This window comes from Gallinula chloropus (assembly GCF_964237585.1).
Source record: "Gallinula chloropus genome assembly, chromosome: 2".
In the NCBI taxonomy this organism is placed as follows: domain Eukaryota; kingdom Metazoa; phylum Chordata; class Aves; order Gruiformes; family Rallidae; genus Gallinula; species Gallinula chloropus.
The window spans coordinates 40,873,079-40,896,038 of NC_140086.1; the positions used below are offsets into that span (position 1 = coordinate 40,873,079).

The 22,960-nt window shown below is 39.2% G+C and overlaps 1 protein-coding gene across 1 annotated transcript in view; it reads left to right on the top strand.

The window, feature by feature from the left end:
• TOX (thymocyte selection associated high mobility group box) overlaps positions 1-21,024 on the top strand; it is a gene marked incomplete at both ends in the record, with an annotated part of 217,658 nt that extends 196,634 nt beyond the window's left edge. The window contains 3 exons of the mRNA XM_084280566.1: positions 7,781-8,167; positions 18,730-18,881; positions 20,988-21,024. Of these exons, the coding sequence (XP_084136692.1) occupies positions 7,781-8,167; positions 18,730-18,881; positions 20,988-21,024 (576 nt within the window). The remainder of the gene's footprint in view (positions 1-7,780; positions 8,168-18,729; positions 18,882-20,987) is intronic.
• Between the last annotated feature and the right edge of the window lie 1,936 nt (positions 21,025-22,960).

Below are 22,960 nucleotides of genomic sequence, written 5' to 3' on the forward strand. Positions count from 1 at the left end.
AGCGTTACATAAAATGCTGTGAATTGCAATTTTACTTTTTCATAAAACAAGCACTTTTTCTAGCTTAACCAGCCCTTTTTCCGGCTGACATTAGAGTTTTTGCTGCATCATTCAAATATATATATTTAATACAGATATATAGGGGTAAATGTGAAATATTTTCATCTATTATATAAGTGCATCTATGTATCTTTATATAACAATACATGAATAGAATGTATTTAATATGCATTATATATATATATGCATATATGTGATACACAATGTATGTTAACTACAGCAGCACAAGTTGGAATAGCACGAAGAAGATTTCCCTGTTTTGTTGTCTCTGGATAAATGAATCTTTAATTCTCTCTGTGTAGTGACACAGCTTCAAGTTTCATGCAGACATATTTCAGCAGCTATGGTTGAAGCTAAAACCTTTCAGTGAGGAGAGTATTATTCAAATTCAAAATACTCAAGCATATTTCAGAACTCTGGTGGTGTATCTAAGTCAAAGTGGTGTCCTTACTTGACATTGCAGCAAATGCACTGGCTGTTTTTCTGTTTTGTGGACAACGCGAATTCTTTGGACATGTAAAATTGTTTCTTGAAGTGCACAGCAGAGGTAGCTTTCCTTGCTACCTTGCAATTATGTTTCATAAAAAACCTAAAGGTCATGTCTAGTAAGACTGGCATTGTCTTAATGCTATTAGCACAATTTGTAACCAGAGAGTTTCCGGGCACCCAAAATGCTTGTGTTACATGTTCAGTATTGCCTATGTTGCAATAGAATTGCACAACCTAAAGATTTATAGTCTTTTGAGACTGCAGTGAATACACATGAACAAGTTTGAGCTACTAGTAAAAAGCAAAATTGAGACCACATTTTTAAAAAACAATTTAAATCTCAAACTCAAACAGTAAATTTGGTGTTACCATCCCCTTTCATAAGAGTATGTGGAAGGAGCATTTATGTAATATATAAAAAGGAAAAAAAAAAATTTCAGATCTGTCAGATCACCCATTTCCCCACCCCTAAGTAAATGGGGATGTTCAGGTGTACTCTGTCCATGATTTGTTTTCTGCGGCCCAGTGAATCCTAAATTCTTTTCTGCATAGTGGCCAAGCTTGAGCTGGAGGGGAGCACCATATCCTAGCTCATTCCTCCCTGAAATAAGCATCTGCTGGGGTTTAGGACATGTATTTTGGAAATAAAATTCTAAATAACTCTTGACAGAGCACACAACTGAGCAGTCCTATCTCCTGGCCAGTGCTTTAATCAGTTGGCTGGGGTGTGTAAGGAGAGCAGCACCCTTTCTGTTGCTGGCAGAAAAGCACCTGGTTTCTGCTTTTTGAAGCAACAGATTCCTGTATGATATCTAGCCCCAGACCATGCAGATGTTTTCAAATTTCATAAGACAGTTCAGACTGTTGTCAGTAAAAGCATCATAGAAAGAATAAATAAAAAGCATGGTTATGTTTGTTGCATGACTTTTTTATTTATTTTTTTTTAGCTGTTAAAGTGCTACAAGACATTTGGTGGTATTTTCCTTAAAACAATACCACCACTCCCACCATCCCCCCATCCATTAAATGTTAGACTCCCTGTCTGAGAAAACTATAAGGCTTTTACGTTAGGTATTTCATGCTTCTGTGATACCTTGGTCTTTCACCTTCTGGATTTCTTATGATACAGTCAGAAAGGAATTCAAGAAATCATGAATAAAATTATGTATTATGTGTTGTATCAGCGTATCTGGTAAGTGAACATGTATATTTATAAAACAATTGTCTAATCTGATAATAACACAAATCGAACTATCTTCTTGTCTGGTAAGGAAACTAACTATTTGCTGCAGCTGAAAATCTAGAGCAAACTATATTTCAGTTAATGCCATGAATTTGATTTGAGGCTAAATCATGTGAAGCTTTACATTCAGCAGTGCAAAAACCGAGATGCTCGCACATAATTTCTGCCAAAAAATGGCAGAAATGTCTTGAGCTTGAGAGAAGCCAGGTTTTGATTTGGAGAGGAGCTGTGTTTGTTTTTGAAGTGAGTTAATAAAACTAGATTTCACTATTAGCCTAGTGCTTCCATTTGGGGAATTAAAACACTTGTATCAAATTAAAGTTGCATATCCTTTATCACATGTACCCAGGTTACATTCATAAAACATCCATTTTTACTTACATACCCTGAATGAATCCATGACAATCCCCTGTAGATGATGACAAAATGTATATTTAGATTTGAAGATGTTCTTCTGAGCCACCTCAGCTAATTATAGATGACAACCCATGGCTTACTCCTTTGTTCTCAAACATCAAGAATGTGTCAAAAAGCTTTCTGAACTCTCTAGAGTCCCAGATGTTGTTATTGCAATAGGTGACTGGAATTAACAAAATACGAAACGTCATTTGCTAAGAGCCTCTTGTGACTGAGGTAGGAAGGCAGCTGTACTGCAGATATGCATATGAATTCTCCACCGGAGTGAACAGAGTTAAGTCAAAGGAATCGCTAAAGGAGTTAAAGAGCTAAGCAGGGAAGAGAAAATACTGCTGGAAAGAAGTCATTCTCTCATAAACAGCTTCACTGGGGTATTATTAAAATGGCTGAGTCCATGTAGGCCAGAAGAAGGGATTCTTCTCAAGGACAGGCTTGGGGTTGGAAGTGACCTAAAATGTCAAAAACGTTAAAAATGGACAGGATTATGCAAACACAGAAAAGCTGAGAGAAGGAATAAACAATTCAAGATGTTCCTTCCACCAAAGAGACAGCAAAGACAGCAGATGCAAACTTAAGCTTAGGTAAGCTTTGTAGGAGCTGCATGAATATTCAGCCTATTTCCTTCTACTTACCTCTGTATTGTGACAGTACTGAAGATAACTCATTTAAAGCTGAGTCAGTCCTGCCTAAGTTTGATCACAACCTGCACAGCCTAGACCTTCCTGGTACCAGCTGACATCATCACTGCTGTTACCCAAACATAACCTTCATTCTGGTAGAGTCCAAAAAATTGTTGAATTCCTTGGCATGGATCAAGGATGGACCCCAGTTACTAGATATGCACATAACACCATCATGAGAAGGGACAATGTGGCAACTATGTAGATTGCTGACACATACTAATTTAAAACCTGAATCAAGTTAAAGTCTTTCCTAGGCTTTCAAATACTCACATAGTTCATGCTCCTCATCTATGTAGAGGGCTTGCCAAATCTCTTTTTGTCATTTAAAGAGAACCACCTGTTTCTTATTTAGAATAAAATGATGTTACACCACTTTGGGTATAGAAAAAAGATTCTTCTGAGGTTGGATTAGGTTATATTTGCATTGGTAGAAAGTTTATGATTGTCATATCACAGAATCACAGAACCACAAGGTTGGAAGAGACTTTTGAGTATCATCAAGTACAACCATTCCCATCCTATGCTAAGCGATAAGGCTGATGTCTTTGCCTCTCTCATCATGTATTTAAAGGACCCACAGTTATCCAATAGTACCAAGAACATCTACTAAATGTACTGAAAATATTTTACTATAAAGAGAACTTAATTGCTGGTGTTAATAAAGATGTATTTTGATAACACCTGTAAATGATTGAAATTATATTGTACCATCTGAAATGTTTTGATCATTAACTGTTTTTATGAAACAAAAAATAAGAAAACTATTCTCTGAAAGCAGAACAATTATGTTTTCTTTAAGACAGCATTGACTTTTTTATTTTATATTGCAAACAGTAGAGGTTGGAGGGGAAAGTTTGCTTTGCTTTAGAATTGGATGGAAAGGCATGAGTTGGATGTAAAGTGGGGGGAAGATCTTGATTCAGCCCTTACCAACTTTGTGCAGAATGATTGACTCTCACTATTTTCTCGGAAGAACATCACTCATCTGCATCATCACACATTTCCTTGAACATATGATGCAAGTAAAATAATTTTGTGGACCGAGGGCCTCGTACCAAGGCTGTGCATGTCAGCACTTCCAATTAATATATTAATTGGCATAACAGTTAGAGTAGCATTTATTTGGTTTCCTTCCTTTCCCTATTTCTCTTCTACTTTCATTCTTTTCCTGTTGGGCTTTCAGAGTTTTCTTCCCTCTTTTTCTTCACCTGTCAGTAAAAAGATACATTGTGGCAAGAAAAGAAAAGGTGGTTTTGTGTGGTGCCTTAAGAGCAGTCACACTTTTTCTGTGTGCAATTCCATTGCCTTGGCCTATCTACCTTGTCTTCACCTTCTGGTTCTGTTTTGTTGTTTATTTTTAATTTAGGCAAGAGTGTTAGATAATGATGATATGAGATGGAGAGGCAGGTCCATAAGAAACCACACTCATAGCCTATTAAGAACTTGAAAGATTTAGAGTAAGGCTTTGAACTGAAGTGAAGAACAAGGAGAAACCACTCAAGGAGCATAAAGGACTGTCAAGAAAATCTAGTTTGTGGTCCTGGAGTACATTTGCTAATATACATGTACAATACCAAGTGCTACCATTAACTAAATATGATATTCTGTCACCCTCTAGTGGTGGGTCTGCAATAGCATAGTTCTGATAGTCATGATCAGGTTTTTCTCATTGCATGTCTAGCAGAAGACCTTGTCACATGTAGGAGAAAGTACACTTCAATGATCGAAGGCCCGTGTGACCAGATTTGTAACTTTGGTCTCCTGTACCTGTGAATGAACTGTATCCCATAACTTCATGCCAAAAAGCAGAGATGTAAATTGTTGCCTTGGTTGGTTTTGAGCAGATTAATTAACTGACGCAGGGTTATTTTAAGTTATTTCTGTACTCTTCTCCTCAGATAAGGCAAGAGCAAATTGACTGAATTCCAGTCTAGAAAGTTAAGGAACATGACTCTGAACTTGAAGCCCATATTGACTAATCAAATCCTTTACTTCTTAATTCCTAGTATTGTCCATAATAAAAGTCATTGTCTAAGACTGTCTGATGCTGTAACTGGACAAGTGCAATGCCCACTCAAATCTGTAAAAGCTGTAATTTTGACCAAAATAATCATGTGACCTATGCATCATATAAACCTTTTGGTTTATTTGGCATTAAAGCAACATAACAAAGCCAAAATATTTGACATCACCTATTCCCATAGGTTCATATTCCCTTACAAAATCTGGGTTTCTGACCCAGCCTTAGAAAAAGCTGAAAGTGCAGAATGCTGGAAAATAGCATTTAATGGGTTCATTTATCACGATTCCCAGTAACTGATAATATTGATGTGTTTTACACTGATACTGGACAATTTGGCTTCAGATCACATATGCTTTAAAGCGTCCTAAGTAACGGCAAAATACTTGGCTGGAAATTGAAGTGTCGTGCTTTTCATTGGATCAGGAGGTAGGGAAACATATAGAAAGCTGATTGATAGCTTGAGACAGCTGGAACGGTCCCTTTTGATCACTTTGCAGACACTTTTCTCAGAGGTAAAGCATGTGTTACTCATCTCTGGCCCTAGACCCTACAATTCCTCTTAACGTAATTTGGTATTTCAAGTATTAAATGATACTGAGTACCTGATATCTCTGTAATTTTATCAGTCTGGGCCATGCATTCACTGCATATGTGTGAACTCAGAATTAGCCAATAATTAAATTGGTTCACTGTATCTCTTTTAAAGAGGTATATGACACCATCTTTGTAGTCACAAATGAAAAATAAGTATGTATCAGTATGTCACAAATAGTACCACAAGGGCTTTTTGATACCTCCTTACCAGGAGGAATCGTTTAACCAATCTGCCCTTAAACGCCTCAGGAACAATTATCCCTGCTTGGACCAGACAGAGCTTTCTAGCTACTTCATGGAAAGGCAAGGTGTTTTCCTGAGGGGACGATGGACTCAGTAAAACTTCAAGTTTCTCAAGAAAGAACAAAGGATGCACCTCCTGTACTGTGTAAAGAGTCCAGGTTGCTCAGGAGGAGGGTCCTGACCATGCTGCTAATTAGCAAACCTTCTTATCAATCTCTGAAACTTCAGTAAACCTGCCAGTCTTTGCTCCCACACACACGAGAGTGTCCTGCAAACACAACTGGGGAGGGAGGGTGAAAATACTTGCCACATCATTATAGTTTAAGTGGTTTAAAAATAATACTCAAAACCCAGCTGATTTTGCACCTGCTTTCAAGTTTTATCATTTCTATCTATGGGGTTTTATGCCTATCTGAACCCTGCAAACATGCATCTAATACACACGTGTACATCCACATGCAAGCAGAGCCAGGCAGATCCACAGAGGCAGAGATTTGCATTCATTTTATCATATTCATTTAATTTCCCTTAGTTTACTGGAGAAAACAAGATTTTTTGCTAATGGTACTGCAGTTACACTTAGGGAAAATGAAGTTATCTTTCTCATCTTTATCATTGTATATAATGAAGCAATTTCAGTAACGCGCTTGTCAGCGGATACTTGGTGATGGTACATCCTTCAGAAAGAATACAAATAGACTTCACTGACCCTGGAGTGCTGAGAGTAACATGAAACTTACTCTGACTTGTAAACTGAGCAAACATGACATGGAGGTCACAGAATAAGGGCATATATGCATTTTTCAGCCCTTGTTTTGACAAAGTGACTTCTTTCTCCAGAGGGACATTTCTGCCATTTTTTTCCAGCATGTTTCACCTTTCACTGGCTATTAATCCCAGTATGACTTAACTGCAAATTATGATTCCCACCTATAAGCTCATGGGAGCTAGTTCCTGAATTTTTTTTCATCATTTATTTGAGCACACAGAGTTAGCATCAGAAGGTCTAAGAAAATAAGGGTATGGAAAACAACAAATTTAATTTAAATAAAAATGTAACAAGTTATAAACATTAGAACAAAGAGCACTGTGAAAATTCATGTTCAATAATGGACATTTTTTACTACTACCAACTTTGAGAAATCAGCCTAGGCTATAACATTTTTGAAAATCTGTACATTCTCTAATATTCTGTAAAGTATTCCTCTAGCTTTAGCAAGACAGCTTCCCTGTGTCTGATGCATTTATGTAGACATCAGTTTTAAACAGAATTTTCCATACTTTATAAACTAGATTAACAAAGAACATTTTGCTAGAAGTTAAATTATTCAGAATATTCTTATTTTTCTAAATGCATGGCTCATAAAATGTGTTTGGTACAGGCATGGATAGCATCCCAGCATAGAATACTTCAAAATAAAGGTATGAGCACAGCAACTAGTATGTTTATTCAATGCAGTAGAACAACTGCGGATAGGGTTTAGCCTCTTCATCATGTTAGCTGACTCATAAAGCCCTATTATCAGTAATCAACATATATGGTAAAGGACACTGAATTTCTTACCCATAGTTGCAGATAGGAAAATGAGACATGTCAAAGATCACTACAGACTTTTGCTGGAACCCACCCTCCTCAATCTGTTTTCAACTAAGCCATCAAATTTGATGACAATAGGAGCAGCTGCTTATGTGAACAAATGTGACAGGCTTGGTTGTCTTTGTTGTGTAGGTTATTAGGTCAGTGATGCCAGTTCCAAGTTTGGAAAAAACAAAATGTCAAGCTAGACCAAGAAGCAGAAGGGCTAAATTATCTTTTTTTTTTTTTTTTTTTTTTTTTAATGCTGATGGGAAATGTGTAAGGTAAAAGGGATTCATTATTTTTCCTGTGTAATAACCAAACTCCACATCAAGGACAATTTGATGGTCCAGATCCATCTTTTCCTGTGGTGAGACTCTTAAAGAGATGTCGGGGGGGAGAACAGCAGCTCTTTGCAGCTTCTAAGTATTGCCTTTTTTTTTTCTCAACAGAGCTACAGTGAACCTGTTGATGTTAAAGCCTCCCCACAACCTCAGATGATGAATTCAAAGCAGTCGGTGTTTCATGGGCCTGCCCAGGCTCACTCTGCACTGTACCTCAGCTCCCACTACCACCAACAACCAGGAATGAATCCTCACATCACTGCCATGCATGCCAATATCCCCAGGAACATAGCGCCCAAGCCCAACAACCAAATGCCAGTGACTGTTTCCATAGCAAACATGGCTGTGTCCCCACCGCCACCTCTTCAGATCAGTCCCCCTCTGCACCAGCATCTCAACATCCAGCAGCACCAGCCGATTTCAATGCAGCAGTCCATTGGAAACCAGCTACCGATGCAGGTCCAGTCTGCTTTACATTCACCTACAATGCAGCAAGTAAGTTTGAACTTTTCAGTTGTCTGGGGAATTTTTTTATGGTGTTTTTGATTTTTTTTTTTTTCAGGAAAAAATGTCATCTGGAAGTTGATATAGTGAGGGAGATTTAGACCCATGGATTAGCTTTAATTTTGCAGAGTTCCACAACTGTGGTAATATAGTCTGAGGGCTTAGTCTGTCAAAGGCAAGAACAAATGAATGACTTTACCTGGATGATGGGGAACCTCAGTGGAACTGTGTGTGTTAGCAAAGATATTTATCACATTGTCCTGAACACTAGCTATGCTCCTCTCCCCCTCTTCCCCCCCACCAAATTCTGGAGGCATCCTTTAAATAGAAGTGTGTCTGTAGATCTACCTGCAAATATGGAAGTACCCTGAAATATAAGTGAAATGTTAAACCTTAGGATGACATAGTTTACAAAAAAAAAAGGCAGGCATGTCTGGAAGAAAGATATGATTGTAGTGTGTGCTGTTATCCTTGTGCTGGCTGAGACATGGAACAGTCAGAGGGAGCATGAAGCAACACAGGCTGCGTTAAACATACTAGAATAAATGAATATGATGTGTTAATTTATGCTGCTTTCATAACCTCATTTTGCTAGATAGACGTGCCTTTTTTCACTGGGAGTGGACTGTCCCCAATATCCCAATAAAGTGGTGAGGGGGTTTTTTGAGTTTTTTTAAATAATGCTTTACATCATTGATTCTCAATGCATTTCATAGGAGTTTTGAATGAATACAGGCCAACTGTAGTATTGTGACTTTTGGACTCAGGCCTATGGAGCGTTTGAGAAAATTAACTCTGCTGATTTCATAAGAGAAAAATTCCTTTTGTTTTGGATGAGATCTGACTATCAATAATAAGATCTTCTTTTACAAAAAAGCATTAGAATGAATTTTTTTTGTATGGAGTTGCAAGAATCTACAAAATTTGTATATACAAAACTTGTCAGTTCTGGTTGATAATACATAGTCATGAACTTGCTGCGTGTTTGCAGTATCTCTATAAATACACCTTTGCTAACAAGACATTTGCATTTGCTTTCCAAGCTGCAAAGATTGGTCTTTGGAGATGTGAATACCTGAACACAAAACATAACTTCTATCTGGGAGAACAGTTTAACATAGAAAGAAATTTTCCAAAAAAGCAAAAATTAAAATATAACTGCTGAAAGCAATCTGGACTGACAAATGTAGTTGTTCAGAAGGTAATCCAAGTTGTGCTCTGGATGATCTGCAATTTTTCAGACTCATCTTAGTCTCAAGAGTGATTTGGAGTAATAAGACAGGAGGAAAATTTGTAAAGTATTTATAACTTTTTCTTAGTCCAGTTTATTTTCAAGATCAGAGTGAACAGATTCAACAGACTTATGACCACACAAATGTGGAATCTTTTGCTTTTGTGTATTCCTGAATGTTTTTCTATTAGAAAGCCAGTGTACTGGTGTGAATGTCCTATGAGATTCCATGCTCAACGCAGAGAAATTCAGGAGTTAACCCCATGCCTGGCCAACTAGAATTAGTTAGAAGAAGTCCTAGACAGGTGACCCACGAGGGTCTGTCTGAAGACCCTAAGCCTGATGCAGTCTGGGTTGAACCTGTAGGCTCAGAGCAGTGAGAGACAAAGCAACAGACAGAGGCTCAATTCACTAGCCTCATTGCCAGGGTTTAACCCCAGAGGGTAACTAAGCACCACGCAGCTGATTGATCATCCCCTCCCCTCTAATGTGGGCAGGGAGAAGAATGAAAAAAACCCCTCATGGTTTGAGATAATGACCATTTAATAGGATAACAAAGAAAAATAGTAGTAATAATAGCAATGATAACAACAAAATAATAAAGCATGTGATGCACAAATGCAATTGCTCACCTCATGCATGAAAAAAATTAAGACAATGCCCAGTCCATTTCTGAGCAGCCAATGTGCCTCCCAGCTGGCTTCCCCAGTTACACAGGGAACATGACATTATATGGTATGGAATATCCCTTTGGCCAGCCTGGGTCAGCTGTCCTGGCTGTGCTCTCCCACCTCCTTGTGCACCTGGCAGGGTGTGAGAAGTTGAAAAGTCTTTGACTTAGTGTAGACACTGCAACTACCTAGCAACGACCAAAACACATCAGCGTGTTATCAACATTATTCTCATACTATATCCAAAGCACAGCACCACACCAGCTACCAGAAAGAAAATTAACTCCATCTCTGCTGAAACCAGCACACTGGTTCATTTACCAAACATGAAAAACATCTGTGACAGCAGCCTGTTGAAATGGTGTAGTTATGCTTCAGCAAGTTTTTATTGCAAAGCCTTCCAAGTTCAAATTGTTTGCCATGTTCAGTGTCACTTGTATATTACTTGTCCAATATAGAGCTAGAGAAGATCCAACCTCTTATGTCTTTCTTGATAGGCATACATAACTGGCTTTATTTATTGAATTAATAGTACAACAGGGGCTAGCAAAAGATGTAATGCAGATGTTAGATACTTATGTATGTGTATAAATACATCATCATCATTATTGTATGAATCCACACTTGGGTGTTATTCCAAACCATTACATACTACAAGAAAGGTAGGACAATATGAATCTTCTGATGGTTTATTTTACCAACTTACATGCTTGTAGCATATGGTGTGTGCGTCAGTGGCTTGAGAGTGCTTTCACTCATCTGTGAGATGTGTGGCATGCAGCTGAGTTATTTCTAGCTTGAGAGGAAACACAGGGCACTAGGTTATAGAAAACAGGTGTCTAGAAATCAATATGTAGACCTGTATCATGATGAGTCTTTCAATTTACTAAGTGCAAGTACATTAAAGTAAAAAAAATCTGTGCCCTGTGATCCTGCTCTCCATTGTTAAACTCACGAAGGGTTAGCTTAAATACTTTTTACCAACTCATATTTCTTAGTCAGAAAAGCTGATGCTTATAATGAAGATATGAGGGTGAGATATTTCTGAGCTTCACTCAAGATGACAGGTGCTTATTACCTGTTGAAATGCTACACTGCCAATCTTAACTACATTTCTCTTTAAGTACTGTGGAATATCTACAAGCCAGTTTATATTTCTTGTGCTTCTACTTTTGTTTCAAAGTAACGCAATTTTTGAGCTCTGGGAGATAGCAGTAATTTCACTTCAGAATGTGTAAATATATATATATTATTGGGGGGTAGCATATAGCAGTTTACACAGTTCATTAATTGAGTTTAAATACAGAATCAATTTCCTTTAAAGAGTGACACTGGAAAAGAAAAAGCAAAGAGTATTTTAAGTTTTAGGGCAAAAGGTGTACTACCATTGTGATTTGCTGTGCTAGAGCAGAACGGTCTAGTGTCTCAGGTATGACACTTTCTAGTCATACTCAAGACTTGTAAGAAAACACTGTGCCCAGGATTTCATACTGCATCAGAGCAGGGGGGGACAGGTAGACCACCTACAGGCATATAGCAAGAAGTCAAGAAGCTATAACCTGAAAGTAAAGGCCTCCTTCTGACTCAGTTGTCAAAGGATTCTGCTCTACCCTCTGCTTAAACCTGAGCACTCGGCTGACCACAGAGCATGTTAAAGAGGAAAACACATAGTGGGGAAAAAAAAGAGAAAAAGAAAGAAAAAAGAAAAGAGAATAGAATAAACAGAATCCTCCAAACAATGACAGCAGCACAGACTCAACAGCAATGATGACATAGAAGAGGTATGGCACCACCCTGTATGTCCAGCCTATGGGGAAGAGGAGGGAAGGAAGACTCTGTATTTGAGTCCCCAGCAGCATGGCACACACCACTCCACCTCATATAAACACAAGACAAGTGGGAGAATATGTAGTCTGATAAAGCAACAGTGATAGTTGCATTTGATTCAACTTTTTTTCAGTTCTTACCTCAGCATTTTGATTTCCTCCGTTCTAAAGGTATGGCCACCCTACACCTTTCCCAAAGATTCCAGCACACATCCAATTTATTTAAGTGGCAAGAACAGAAACTACTTAACATCCTGTTCCCTACAGCGTGACTTGCCTAGGGAGACATTTTCCTCTTCAGAAGCCTCTCCACTGCTCATACCAAACAGACTAATGCACTTTAAGAAGAAATGAGGTAAATTTTCACATGTAACACTGCAGCATGAAGCTTAATAGGCAAGAGAGCGATAAGTCTGTCAACAGCTTTGTAGTAGTCTTCTACCACAGGCGTCTTCCAACGGACACTCAGCTACCTGGACACAACCATTGCAGACACACAGCTGTGCCATACACACGTTGGCAGTAGCTCTCACAGCTCCCAGCAGTGGTGGGTTCTAGGAGGTTCTGGGAATCTCTGCTCTCCACAGATCCCCTGCTTTAGCACTGGCTCTGGGAGATTTGGTCACTCAGTTTCTCCAGGAGAGGGAAGTTAGTTTCTTATCGAAGTCTGGTTTGTAGCGCATCTGAAGGACTGCCAGTTCCAAGAAAAATCACATAAGGATCCAGCCCTCAGTCCTGGCAGGCAGGGATGTAGTTCTTCAAAACCACTATGCGTGACATCCACAAACTTTGTCTGTGCCTAACTTTGAGGAGAGAACGTGTAAGAAGTGCTGACCTGGGAAGGGAGTTCTACCCCCACTGCTGCCAGGACAATGCGCTGATCCTCATCAGTTCCACAGGGAACAGCATGTCCTCTGCTACTTCTAGCAGTCTTTGCCTGCACATCTGCAGCTGCCAAACCAAGAGAGACTGCCAGCTGGAGAAGGGCAGTCTCTTTCAGGACTCCACAAAAACTACAGAACATCATGAAGATCAGAAGTGTTGGTAGCCAAAAATCCTCAGTGACTGCACAATTTCTCTTATTTTTAAAAACAATGAATTCTGTGGTGTATGCAGCTGATACAGTTCATCTGGACTGTTCTGAAACACACAGGGCAAAGTAAAATTTAGGTATTAGTATATAGGTCATATGCCTAGGAATATTTTTTAATTTCTTTTAAGCAATCTTCTCGAATTTGAATTATCTACACATTTTTTGTAACTTCAGCAAAGTAGACTATTTTGTCTCTATTCCTTTCATTTCCAAAAGAGTCGATGAATAAATTAAATAATGGGCAGTACTGTAAACTTTTGGGGTGTTTGTTTACATTTTTAATCCTTTCCTTTACACTGTAAAAAAAAAATAAATCTCAGATTTAAATTAGATTTCAATTATATTTAACTTCCAATTCCAAAATACACTATATTTTTCTTAAATGTTATTAACAGGAGCCATGTTAACTTTTTCCTTTGTTAAAGTCTTAAATCCATTGTGCAGCAGTTTTTCTTTCACCAACTTTTGATGCAGTGGAATTAGAAGAGTGTGAATTTTCTTTCATTAAATGCTCATCTGAGCATCTCATCACTATTATTTTTTAACTGATGGAAAGTTGCTCCTCTCTTGTGTATTTCTTAGGTTTGATATGATTTTTAATTCTTAGTTGGGATCAGGTGTTCTGAATCTTAGGCCTTGTCATTCAAATCATCATGATTTCTCCAAAGTTCAGGCTAAAACAAGGTCTGTAGTTGCCTGTTTCCTCTTGTAAAGTCAGTCTTTCCTATCTCTTCTCAGACACTTCTGCTCCATTCTGAGCATACTCCCCTTCTCTGGCCTGTTGTACTGTACTGTTTTTTGTGGAGAGTGATGCAATCTAGGATTCAATCCCTCCCAAATCCTTCACCCAAACATTGGGTGGGATGATGAGTCCTGTTAAAATCTCTGTTCCATTTTGATTCACAGGTAGCACAAGCAGAACTAGGTTCTTAATGTCTAGTAGCCGTGGCTGCAAGTGTATGCATAACAAGGAAGCAGAAGATTAATGTATGTCACATTTATATATTTTTTTTTAATAATAACTCATTTCAGTCTAATTTTAGGTATTTCTTTTCCTTTGGAAAATAAAATGTATACAGCAAGATGATTGCATAGCCTGCTACAAGTAATAGCCTCATTTTTTCTGGTATATATTATATACAGTAAACTCATGGACCTGCTGTATTTGGCCAGATTTCTTCCTCTTTTTTGTTAAGGTTTGTCTTCGAATGAGGTCAAGAGAAAAAAAAATAATCATTAATATCTGTCAACTTCCTTTATAACCTTAAGGAAAAAATCTTTGTATGATATCACACAGACAGATTTTCAATTTCCTTGTGTAATAAACAGATGCTTTAGGATTTGGATGTAATTTAAAGGTTTAAAATATCACATTGAGATTGATGAATAAATCAGTTGTGAAGACAAAAACATTGATGCCTGTTGAAAATACCTCTCCAGACAGGCAGGAAATGAAATTAGTTCCCAGTAAAGTGTGGAGATGAGGATCACTGTTTAGTTCTGCTGCAGGCTTTTTAGGACTTGCTACAGTGGCACAACGAAACTGCTAGGGCTACAGAAATCTAATTAAAGAGTAAATGTCCCTCCTGACATCGAATTAATCTTTATCAAGTTCCCTATTTTTATTTCAATCTGGAACAAGAAAATGAAATTTGAAATTCTAGGCATGTTGCAAAACAGTTGGTGATTTTCTCTTGAGCATTACAATGCAAAAACATTCAGCATTGTTTAATTAGACCTCGAAGCACTCATTTTTGAGCACTTTTTATTCCATCATTGTTTGTTAAAGGCTTACATAAATATTACACAAATATTTACTACAAGGCTGTCTCCCTCTGTTGTACAGAGCTGTATTTCCAGAGCTTTTTCTGTTGATGAAAAAGCTGAAGTGATTACTGTTTACACTTTAAACATCGCCATGCTTTATCAGTCCATACTGAACTCAGGTTTCTTAAATTACTTTGCTTTAACAAGCAATGCTTTCCAACACCCACATGGCTGGTATTCCAGTAGCCCTTAACCCCAGCAGGACCCCTGAGCTGCAGCAGCTCAGCTGCTTCTGGAGGTGGAGCCCTGCTCTGATACCTCTGCACCATGCTACAATTTGTCAAATAAGGATGGCCTAGGAATCGGTCCCAATGCCAGGCAGTTATAAACTCAACAGACTTGCCAGATTGTTGTAGTTTTACGTGGCTGGGTTCTGTTGGAGAAGGGGGGCTGCAGGGGTGGCTTCTACAAGAAGCAGCGAGAAGCCTTCCCTAGGCCTGACAGAGCAAACCTTGAGCCGGCTCAAGGCTGGAGTCGTTTCTGACCAAGGCTGAGCCCATCAGCGATGGTCACAGCACCTCTGGGAATCACATTTAGGAGAAAAAAACTCAAGCAGCCACTTTTTGCCACCAGAGAAGGGAGTGAGAAGATGTAAGAAACTGTGCAGGCACCAAGGCCAGGGAAGGGGGAGAGGAGGTACGCCAGGTGCCAAAGAGAAAGATGTCCCTGCAGCCCATGGAGAAACCCATGGTGGAGTGGGTGTCCCCCCCACAGCCCAGGAAAAGGCCGAGACCCGACCTGCAGCCCGTGAAGAGGCCACATGCTGGAGCAGGTGGAGACATACAGAAGATGCTGTGACCAGCGTTGGAGCAAGCCTTTGGAGAGACACAGAGACACAGAGATGAGCTAGTGAGAGACATCTCTGCCAGAGCAGGTTTGCTAGAGGAGAAGGCTTGTGACTCCATGGCGGACCAGGGGAGCAGTCTGGACTGAGAAACTGAGAGACATTCTATGATTTATGACTGCACCCTATAGCAGTGACCCATGCTGGGGCAGCAGGTGAAGAACTGAAGCCCTGTGGGAAAGGACTCACATTGGAAAAGTTCATGGAGGACTGTCTCCCATGGGTGGGACTCCATGGTGTGGCAGGGGAAGAGTGTGAAGAATACCACTCCTGACTAAGAAGAACATCTCATGAGGAACTGACCAAAACCCACATTCACCCAGTCCCTGCCCCTCCCCATGCCACACTGGGCAGGAAGAAGGGAGACTAATCATGACTAAAGTGAAGTCTGCTAAGGAAAGGGTGGGGTAAGGTGCTTTAAGATCTGGTCTCACTTCTCATTATCCGACTCTGGTTTCACTGGTTTGTAGTGTAGTGTAATAAATTAGAGAGTTTTCTTTCCTTTATTCTGCGCTGAGTCCATTTTGCCTGGAATGCTAATTGTGGAATGATCTCTCTCTGTCCTTATCTCAACTCCTAAGCCTCTAAATATATATTTTTTCCCATGTCCAGCTGAAAAGCTTAGTGATAAAGCAACTGTAGTGGGCATCTGGTTTCCAGCCAGGGTCAAACCACCCTGGCACCAGGTACAAGATGAAAATGTTGTTATCCCTTAGTTTATAGATAGGAGAATTAAATTAGGATCTGTGGTCCCAACCTTAACGTGATAGGTATCAACTCAGTCCAAGTCCAAAGCAATGTGGCTGTGGCCACACAGAAGACCTGAGCATATATGAGAGTAAGTCCCCACTCAGTTCCAAGCTGCCATTTAAAGCAGAGTACCATCCCCCTGTGTCTGAGCTGTTTAATTATGTAGTTATCCTAAGCCCAGGAGACCCTGGACCGATACTGCACTGATGGTCTCCTCCTCTGACTTGGGGGAACTGTCTCTTTGTGCTGCAGGAGCACTTGAGTCCCTGTGCCTGGTCACTGTCATGCTCTGCTACAGCACTGCTGGAGCTGGCCCCATACAGGGTTTTTCTGTGCATGATTGTTTCATAAAGACAGGTAAGAGAGATCTCAGGGGCTTTGCTTACAAGGGTAAACCTGAGTGCCTGAGGGGTAAGGTGTTTCTGTGGTTAGTTTCCTTTTACAGCTAAATTAGAAGGTCCTTATGGGTGGTAGTTTGTATAAAACTGATAGTGATATACAAAACCAATTTTTCTCCCTCCTAATTTCGCAAAACTCCAGTTCAAGTCATTGGGAAGTCTACTCTATTACAGTTGCCTTTGGAGTCATTGCAGGCACGGGGGTTGTTCTTGCAGGCTGGTGTGCAGGGCCTGGTGAAAAGGCTGTGTACAGAGCATGGGCATTACAGTCCCCATGGGTGGTGTTTGTTTTATCTTGCTAGCAGGGCAGTGTGGAAGTTATACGACAAGTAAATGTAGAATTCAGCTTGTGAAATTTTCCACTACTAATGGTCTGTTTCTTGGAGTCATAAGGGACAAAGTGAGGCATCAGAGATGTACTGAGGTGTGTAGCTCAGGATATTCTTGGTATGGAAAAAATTATGGGAGAAGGTTGTGTTCATCTACATCCCAGGCAAATATCCATGGTCAGGTTGAGCAGAGTGAAGTGATGGTGTACATGAGAGGCACGGTTAGGCAGAGCACCCTGAGGACCTCTAGGGAAGGGATGGAATATAATGCACCAAGAAAGAAGGATGTGAAGAAGGAAGTGTCACGTTACATTTGAAAGATGCTCATTTCTGGGGATGGAGTGGGACAGGCAAAAACTGAGAATACTCATTTATCTTAATTAAGGGTAGTGTGGCTGAGTTGTTAAACCTGCAGAGAAAAAACTGTCTCCACAAAATTACTATCTTAATGAAGGCTTTGTATATAAAATGACCACACATAATTCACTAGAATTTAAAACCAAAAGCTATGAGCTTTAATCCTCTCTATTATGTATGTGGACTTGGGCTCGGAAGAGTGGAAATTCAAACCAGATATCTTGGTTCAAGTTAAGTTTCTGACTTCTCCATTCCACATCCAGTTAACTTGAGTAGGAATCGTAAGCCCTTGCCCTAAGAGTTTGGTTTGTTTCTTTTTCAGCAGACATCAATTGCTTTCATACAGCATTCCCATACTTTGACCCAATGTAGTTCTTCTGACTTTACAGGAACATGAAGTACATTTACACAGGGTGAGCCAGCTGCAATAGCCTTGAAATTTCAGTTGTTCTCCCGGTTTTGAAACACAGCTTTTAAACATTCTAGTATATGAAAAGAGCTAAAAATTATTATGACTTTTCATCTGACAGATCTTCCAGGGAGCGAGTTAGATGTCTCTTTGTAACTTCCACTTTTTTTTTTTTTCTCCTTGTCTCCCTGGTTTCAGAAAGCAAGTTATTCTGTGCTACTTTCTCTGCATTAGTCCAACAACTGTTAAAAAGCTTTGGTTGAATTTCTGTTTAGTTGAGAGAGAAGTACAAATAAAAGAAGCAGCAGATGGTCCCTTTGTGACTGAATGAAGAAAAAGGGTTTTGAGAACAATATGTGAATAGGTGTAGTCTAATAAAACAGTCAGCCACCTGCTGCCTACATCCTTCAAAAAGATTCTGTTGCATATTCTGGGAATTAATGACTAGTGTGTATCCTTACATTTAATGAAAATGGAAGCTCTAAGGAGCAAACAGACCTTTTTGCCCCAGCACTGATTGAGTTGTTCTCTTGGTTTTGAATTCTTTCTGCTCCATCCCTTTTAGTTCCATCCTGAGACTCTGTAATAGCCAACAATGATTTGGCAATGTTTCATTTCTCAAAGCAAAGAAAGATTCTAAACCTTAGAAAGCACCTAGACATTTTCTTTTCCCTATTTTAGGTTTGATAAACTAAAGTACACCCGAAAAAGAAGTATTCTACCATTTCACAGCGCCCACTGTTTGTTTGGGGTTTTTTAATGTACCCAACCCGTTGCTTGGTTTCTGTGCATTACAATGTATTTGCTTTCTCTTCTAGGGATTTACTCTTCAGCCTGATTATCAGAATATCATCAATCCAACATCAACAGCTGCACAAGTTGTTACCCAAGCAATGGAGTATGTTCGTTCAGGGTGCAGAAATCCTCCAGCACAGACTGTGGACTGGAATAATGACTACTGCAGTAATGGGTAAGCAGCCAGTGAATGCCACCTTGTGTTGAGCAACGTTCATGGCACAAGTATCTCAGAATTGGCTGTTGCCCTGCAGTATTTCAGAAGTGCATCTGTGACAGCATTGTATTTATCCAGTAGTTAGACTGTTGTGGGAGAACAAGTTTCCAATACATACATTTATGAGACATTGTTGTCACTTTCTCACGGCACATAAGTATTTATTCTTAGAGAACTTCCATTCCTTAGAAAATCAGAACTGAAATCTTAGGCAGAAGGTGTAGGAAAGAGGTGTTAAGGTCACTATTTCTTACTTGAGGGGCAAATGGCATGAACTATTCTCTCCAAATGCACCACTGCTGAGGAGAGCTTGCTGCCAGTGAAAACAACTAGCTTGGGTCATGAAAGCCCACATCAATGATATGAAGGGGTGATGTGTGGGATACAAGATAGTGGAAGGGAATAGCATGCAGATCATGTGACTGTACCCAGAAACAAAACATCATACTTCTAGGAGCTCTGTGCCTCTACCGTAAGGGTGGTCGCCCCTTCAAATCTTCAGCTCTTCTGCAGCATGTTTTTTGTGGAGACATGTTACTGTCCCAGGAACTGCCTGGAAATATTGAAGACTTAATGGCAGGTACCTTCTGAGTTTTAAATGGTAGATATTTTGCTTTGTGAACATGCCCACCAGCCTGACCTCCTCTTGACCTCGGCATGAATCCCCAAGGCAAAGAGAGATAAAAGCTCTTGGTTGCTACCAAAGTGTCAAATCCAGTCCAGACAAAGGAACACAAAGCAAAACTAAAGGCCAGTTTTACCCACATTTACTCAGACTGAGACTTTCACTTGCACTATTGTTTTAAAGTGTTTCTGGAACTCGAACTGAGCAAAAACATTTTTCTGGTTTCTAGTTCAGAATAACATGGTGACTAGAACTTGCTGACACAGAGACAGACTTTAACTAGTCTGCACAGCAGCGTCACCTTCCCCCATACCTATCACTGTTAACCCGTGACTCGCCCACTCATTCAGCATTGATCTGTGCTGCAGGCCCTTGTAGCCTGCCCAGCCCACAGACTTTTATACCCACTTACAGTGAGCTGTGAAGAGACTGTCCTCTGACAAACAAGCCATAGTCACCTGTGTCTTTGATTATTGGTCTCTTCTGGAAAGAAACAGTGTGATCACTCCCAGTACTGTCGTCTAGGTGCCCACTGGCCATAACTTTCCATAAGCAGAAGCTTTCCCTGAGCAGCCCCTCTTTATACCCTGTGTATATACATTTTTATTTTGCACTGCTCTTGGATTCCAAACCAAGTAAGCTGTAAAGCTGTGGAAGAACAGAACCAGTGCCTGTGTTTTGGTGAAGAAGTAGGATGTGAAGGATAAAGCTTCTATCCCAGAAAAATCTTTTTGGTGTGAATCAAGCTCCATCAATGATGCTTCTTCTGTTTTAAATGTTATTTTCTTTTTCTGAATTCTACAGGCTGTTCCAAATTAGAAACTTGTAAATGACCCTTTGCTCTGATCTAGGATGCTTCAGTTGAAGCTGGAACCCAGCAAGAACTGAATGTGAAAGTGTGCTAGAAACAGTGCATTGGTAGAAGGTCTTCTGTACAGCCTGGTCTGCAGTAGAGAGTTGGACGAGTTGGCTTTGCCAGAAGCTTCTGGTGTTCCCTTGAGCATGCACACCTGAAGCTGTCAAGCCAATACATTTTGGCTGGGTCTGTACTAGTAAACAAAATAGGCCAGAGATATCAGTGACTGGTACCCATGTTCATGTAACTAAGCTCTTCTGCCCTCTAAGGAAACTGGACACTTCCTATAGGATGCTTATACCCTCAGCAGTACTTAGAGGGTTTGTGAGAGTGCTACCAACATGCTAGTGCAGGTGATCAAAAATCAGGGCTTAAGCATGGAGCCAGATGTGGTCTCTGGGTTGCTACATGCCCCTGTGGCACTAAGATTTTTCTTATTACCATGGTAATGCAGTCATAGTTCAGTGATATGCTTGAAATGAATGACATGTTGTGGGTTGTGGGGTTTTTTTTTGGAAGAATAGAACTAAAAATTTGTCAGATTTTTTAAAAAATCGCATTTGTTCCTTTTCTCTTTGAACAGGGGCATGCAGAGGGACAAAGCACTCTACCTTACCTGAAACACCTCTCCTTTCCACTGAGGAATGCAGGGAAGTCTTTTCATCATGGATTGCTTTATGCAGTCAAGGCAGTTCTGCATTTTATTAGGAAATACAAGTTGCTAAGCACTTAGGACTATTTGAGCTTGTGGGTCACCCACTCTGGAAAAAATAGTCTTGCTTCTTTCTTTTTCTTTTTCTTTTTCTTTTTCTTTTTCTTTTTTCTTTTTCCCCCCCCCTCCTCACATTTTTTTCTCTTTCTTTCTCCTTTCCACCCCTACCCTAAGATCCTTTAACGGACATTGCTTTTCTTCTTTCCTGAAGGAAACTTGGACCATTCAGATTTTATGTTGGTTTTTGCTGTGAAGTGCTGCGATAGTAACTGCCTTAGCAACTGTAGATGTCTCGGATAAAAGTCCTGGATTTTCCATTGGTTTTTCATAATGGGTGTTTATATGAAACTACTAAAGACTTTTTAAATGGCTTGATGTAGCAGTCATAGCAAGTTTGTAAATAGCATCTATGTTACACTCTCCTAGAGTATAAAATGTGAATGTTTTTGTAGCTAATTGTAATTGAAACTGGCTCATTCCAGTTTATTGATTTCACAATGAGGGTTAAATTGGCAAACATTCATATTTTTACTTCATTTTTAAACAACTGACTAATAGTTCTATATTTTCAAAGTATTTGGAGAAAAAAGGTAAAATATTCCCAAATGATATTAATTAAAAATATTGGCTTTGTCATGAAATAAACTCAAAAAACTAGGGAAAAAAACCCTAATATTGATAAAGAGCAAACCCATTTATTTTTTACTGCCTAAAAAGATGCTTCTTTTTTTTTTAAAGAAAATCACTTTATGTGTACTGGTTAGTAAACGTCATTTAAGTCCTTTTATGTATAAAACTGCCAAATGCTTACTTGATATTTTATTAGATGCAGAAACAGATTGGAGACAGCTAAATTATAACCTTTACATATGGCTATGTATTATTGTTTCTTCATACTGTGTCTGTATTTAATCTTTTTTATGGAACCTGTTGCGCCTATTTATGAAATAATAAATATAGGTGTTTGTAAGTAAATTTGTTAGCATTTTAAAGAGGTTTCTTTGACGCTTTAACTTTTGCTGGCACAAATTGTTCACAACTGATGTGAATACTTTATTTAGTTTTTACAGTGATATATATAACACCAAACCTGCTTTACTGGCAGAAAATGAAGGTAACTGATACTTCTTTCTGTATTTCTTTGGTCGTTAAGGAAAAAAAAAAAAGGCATTTTAATTAATTCCCTTTTTAAAATGTTGTATCAAGAAGTTGCCCAAAACTAAGACTTGAACCAACAAGACTAACTGAATAAAACCGCGTAATGCTTCTTCTTGAAACTTCATCAGTTTTCATTAATTAGTCAAGTGGAATAAAAATATTATGGATAGAAATATTACCAAATATGCTTCAACCATTTTAACATACATGCAAAAAGTCCTACCGAGTTTTAGGGAGTGTATCGCACACACATCCTGAAGTGAAAGGTAAGTTCAGCAGCCACAGGGAAAGGGATAAAAAAAAATCCAAAGGAAGGTTACTTTGTCAAGGGTTTGGGTCAGGGATAGCTCTGAAAATAGCTTTGTGGAGGATTTAATCCTGGATGCCTGTCCAGTTAATAGTGAGTACCACTGATTTGTATTTTCTGTATGAAATAAAGAAAGCAACTCGGATAAAGTATGCATTATGCAATGCCATTGACTTTTTTTTAAAACAAATGAGAAACAAAGGTATGCTTGCTTTGGAATGATTTCAGGCAATGTACAATTGGAATAACTTGGCATGTAATAACTAATAAATAATGCAGATCAGATGTGATTACTCAAATGACTGTAGCTGAGAGCTCTAATTTTCCTGTCTTGAAACTGTATGAGAACTCGTGATTAAATTCACAGTTTATTGTTTGT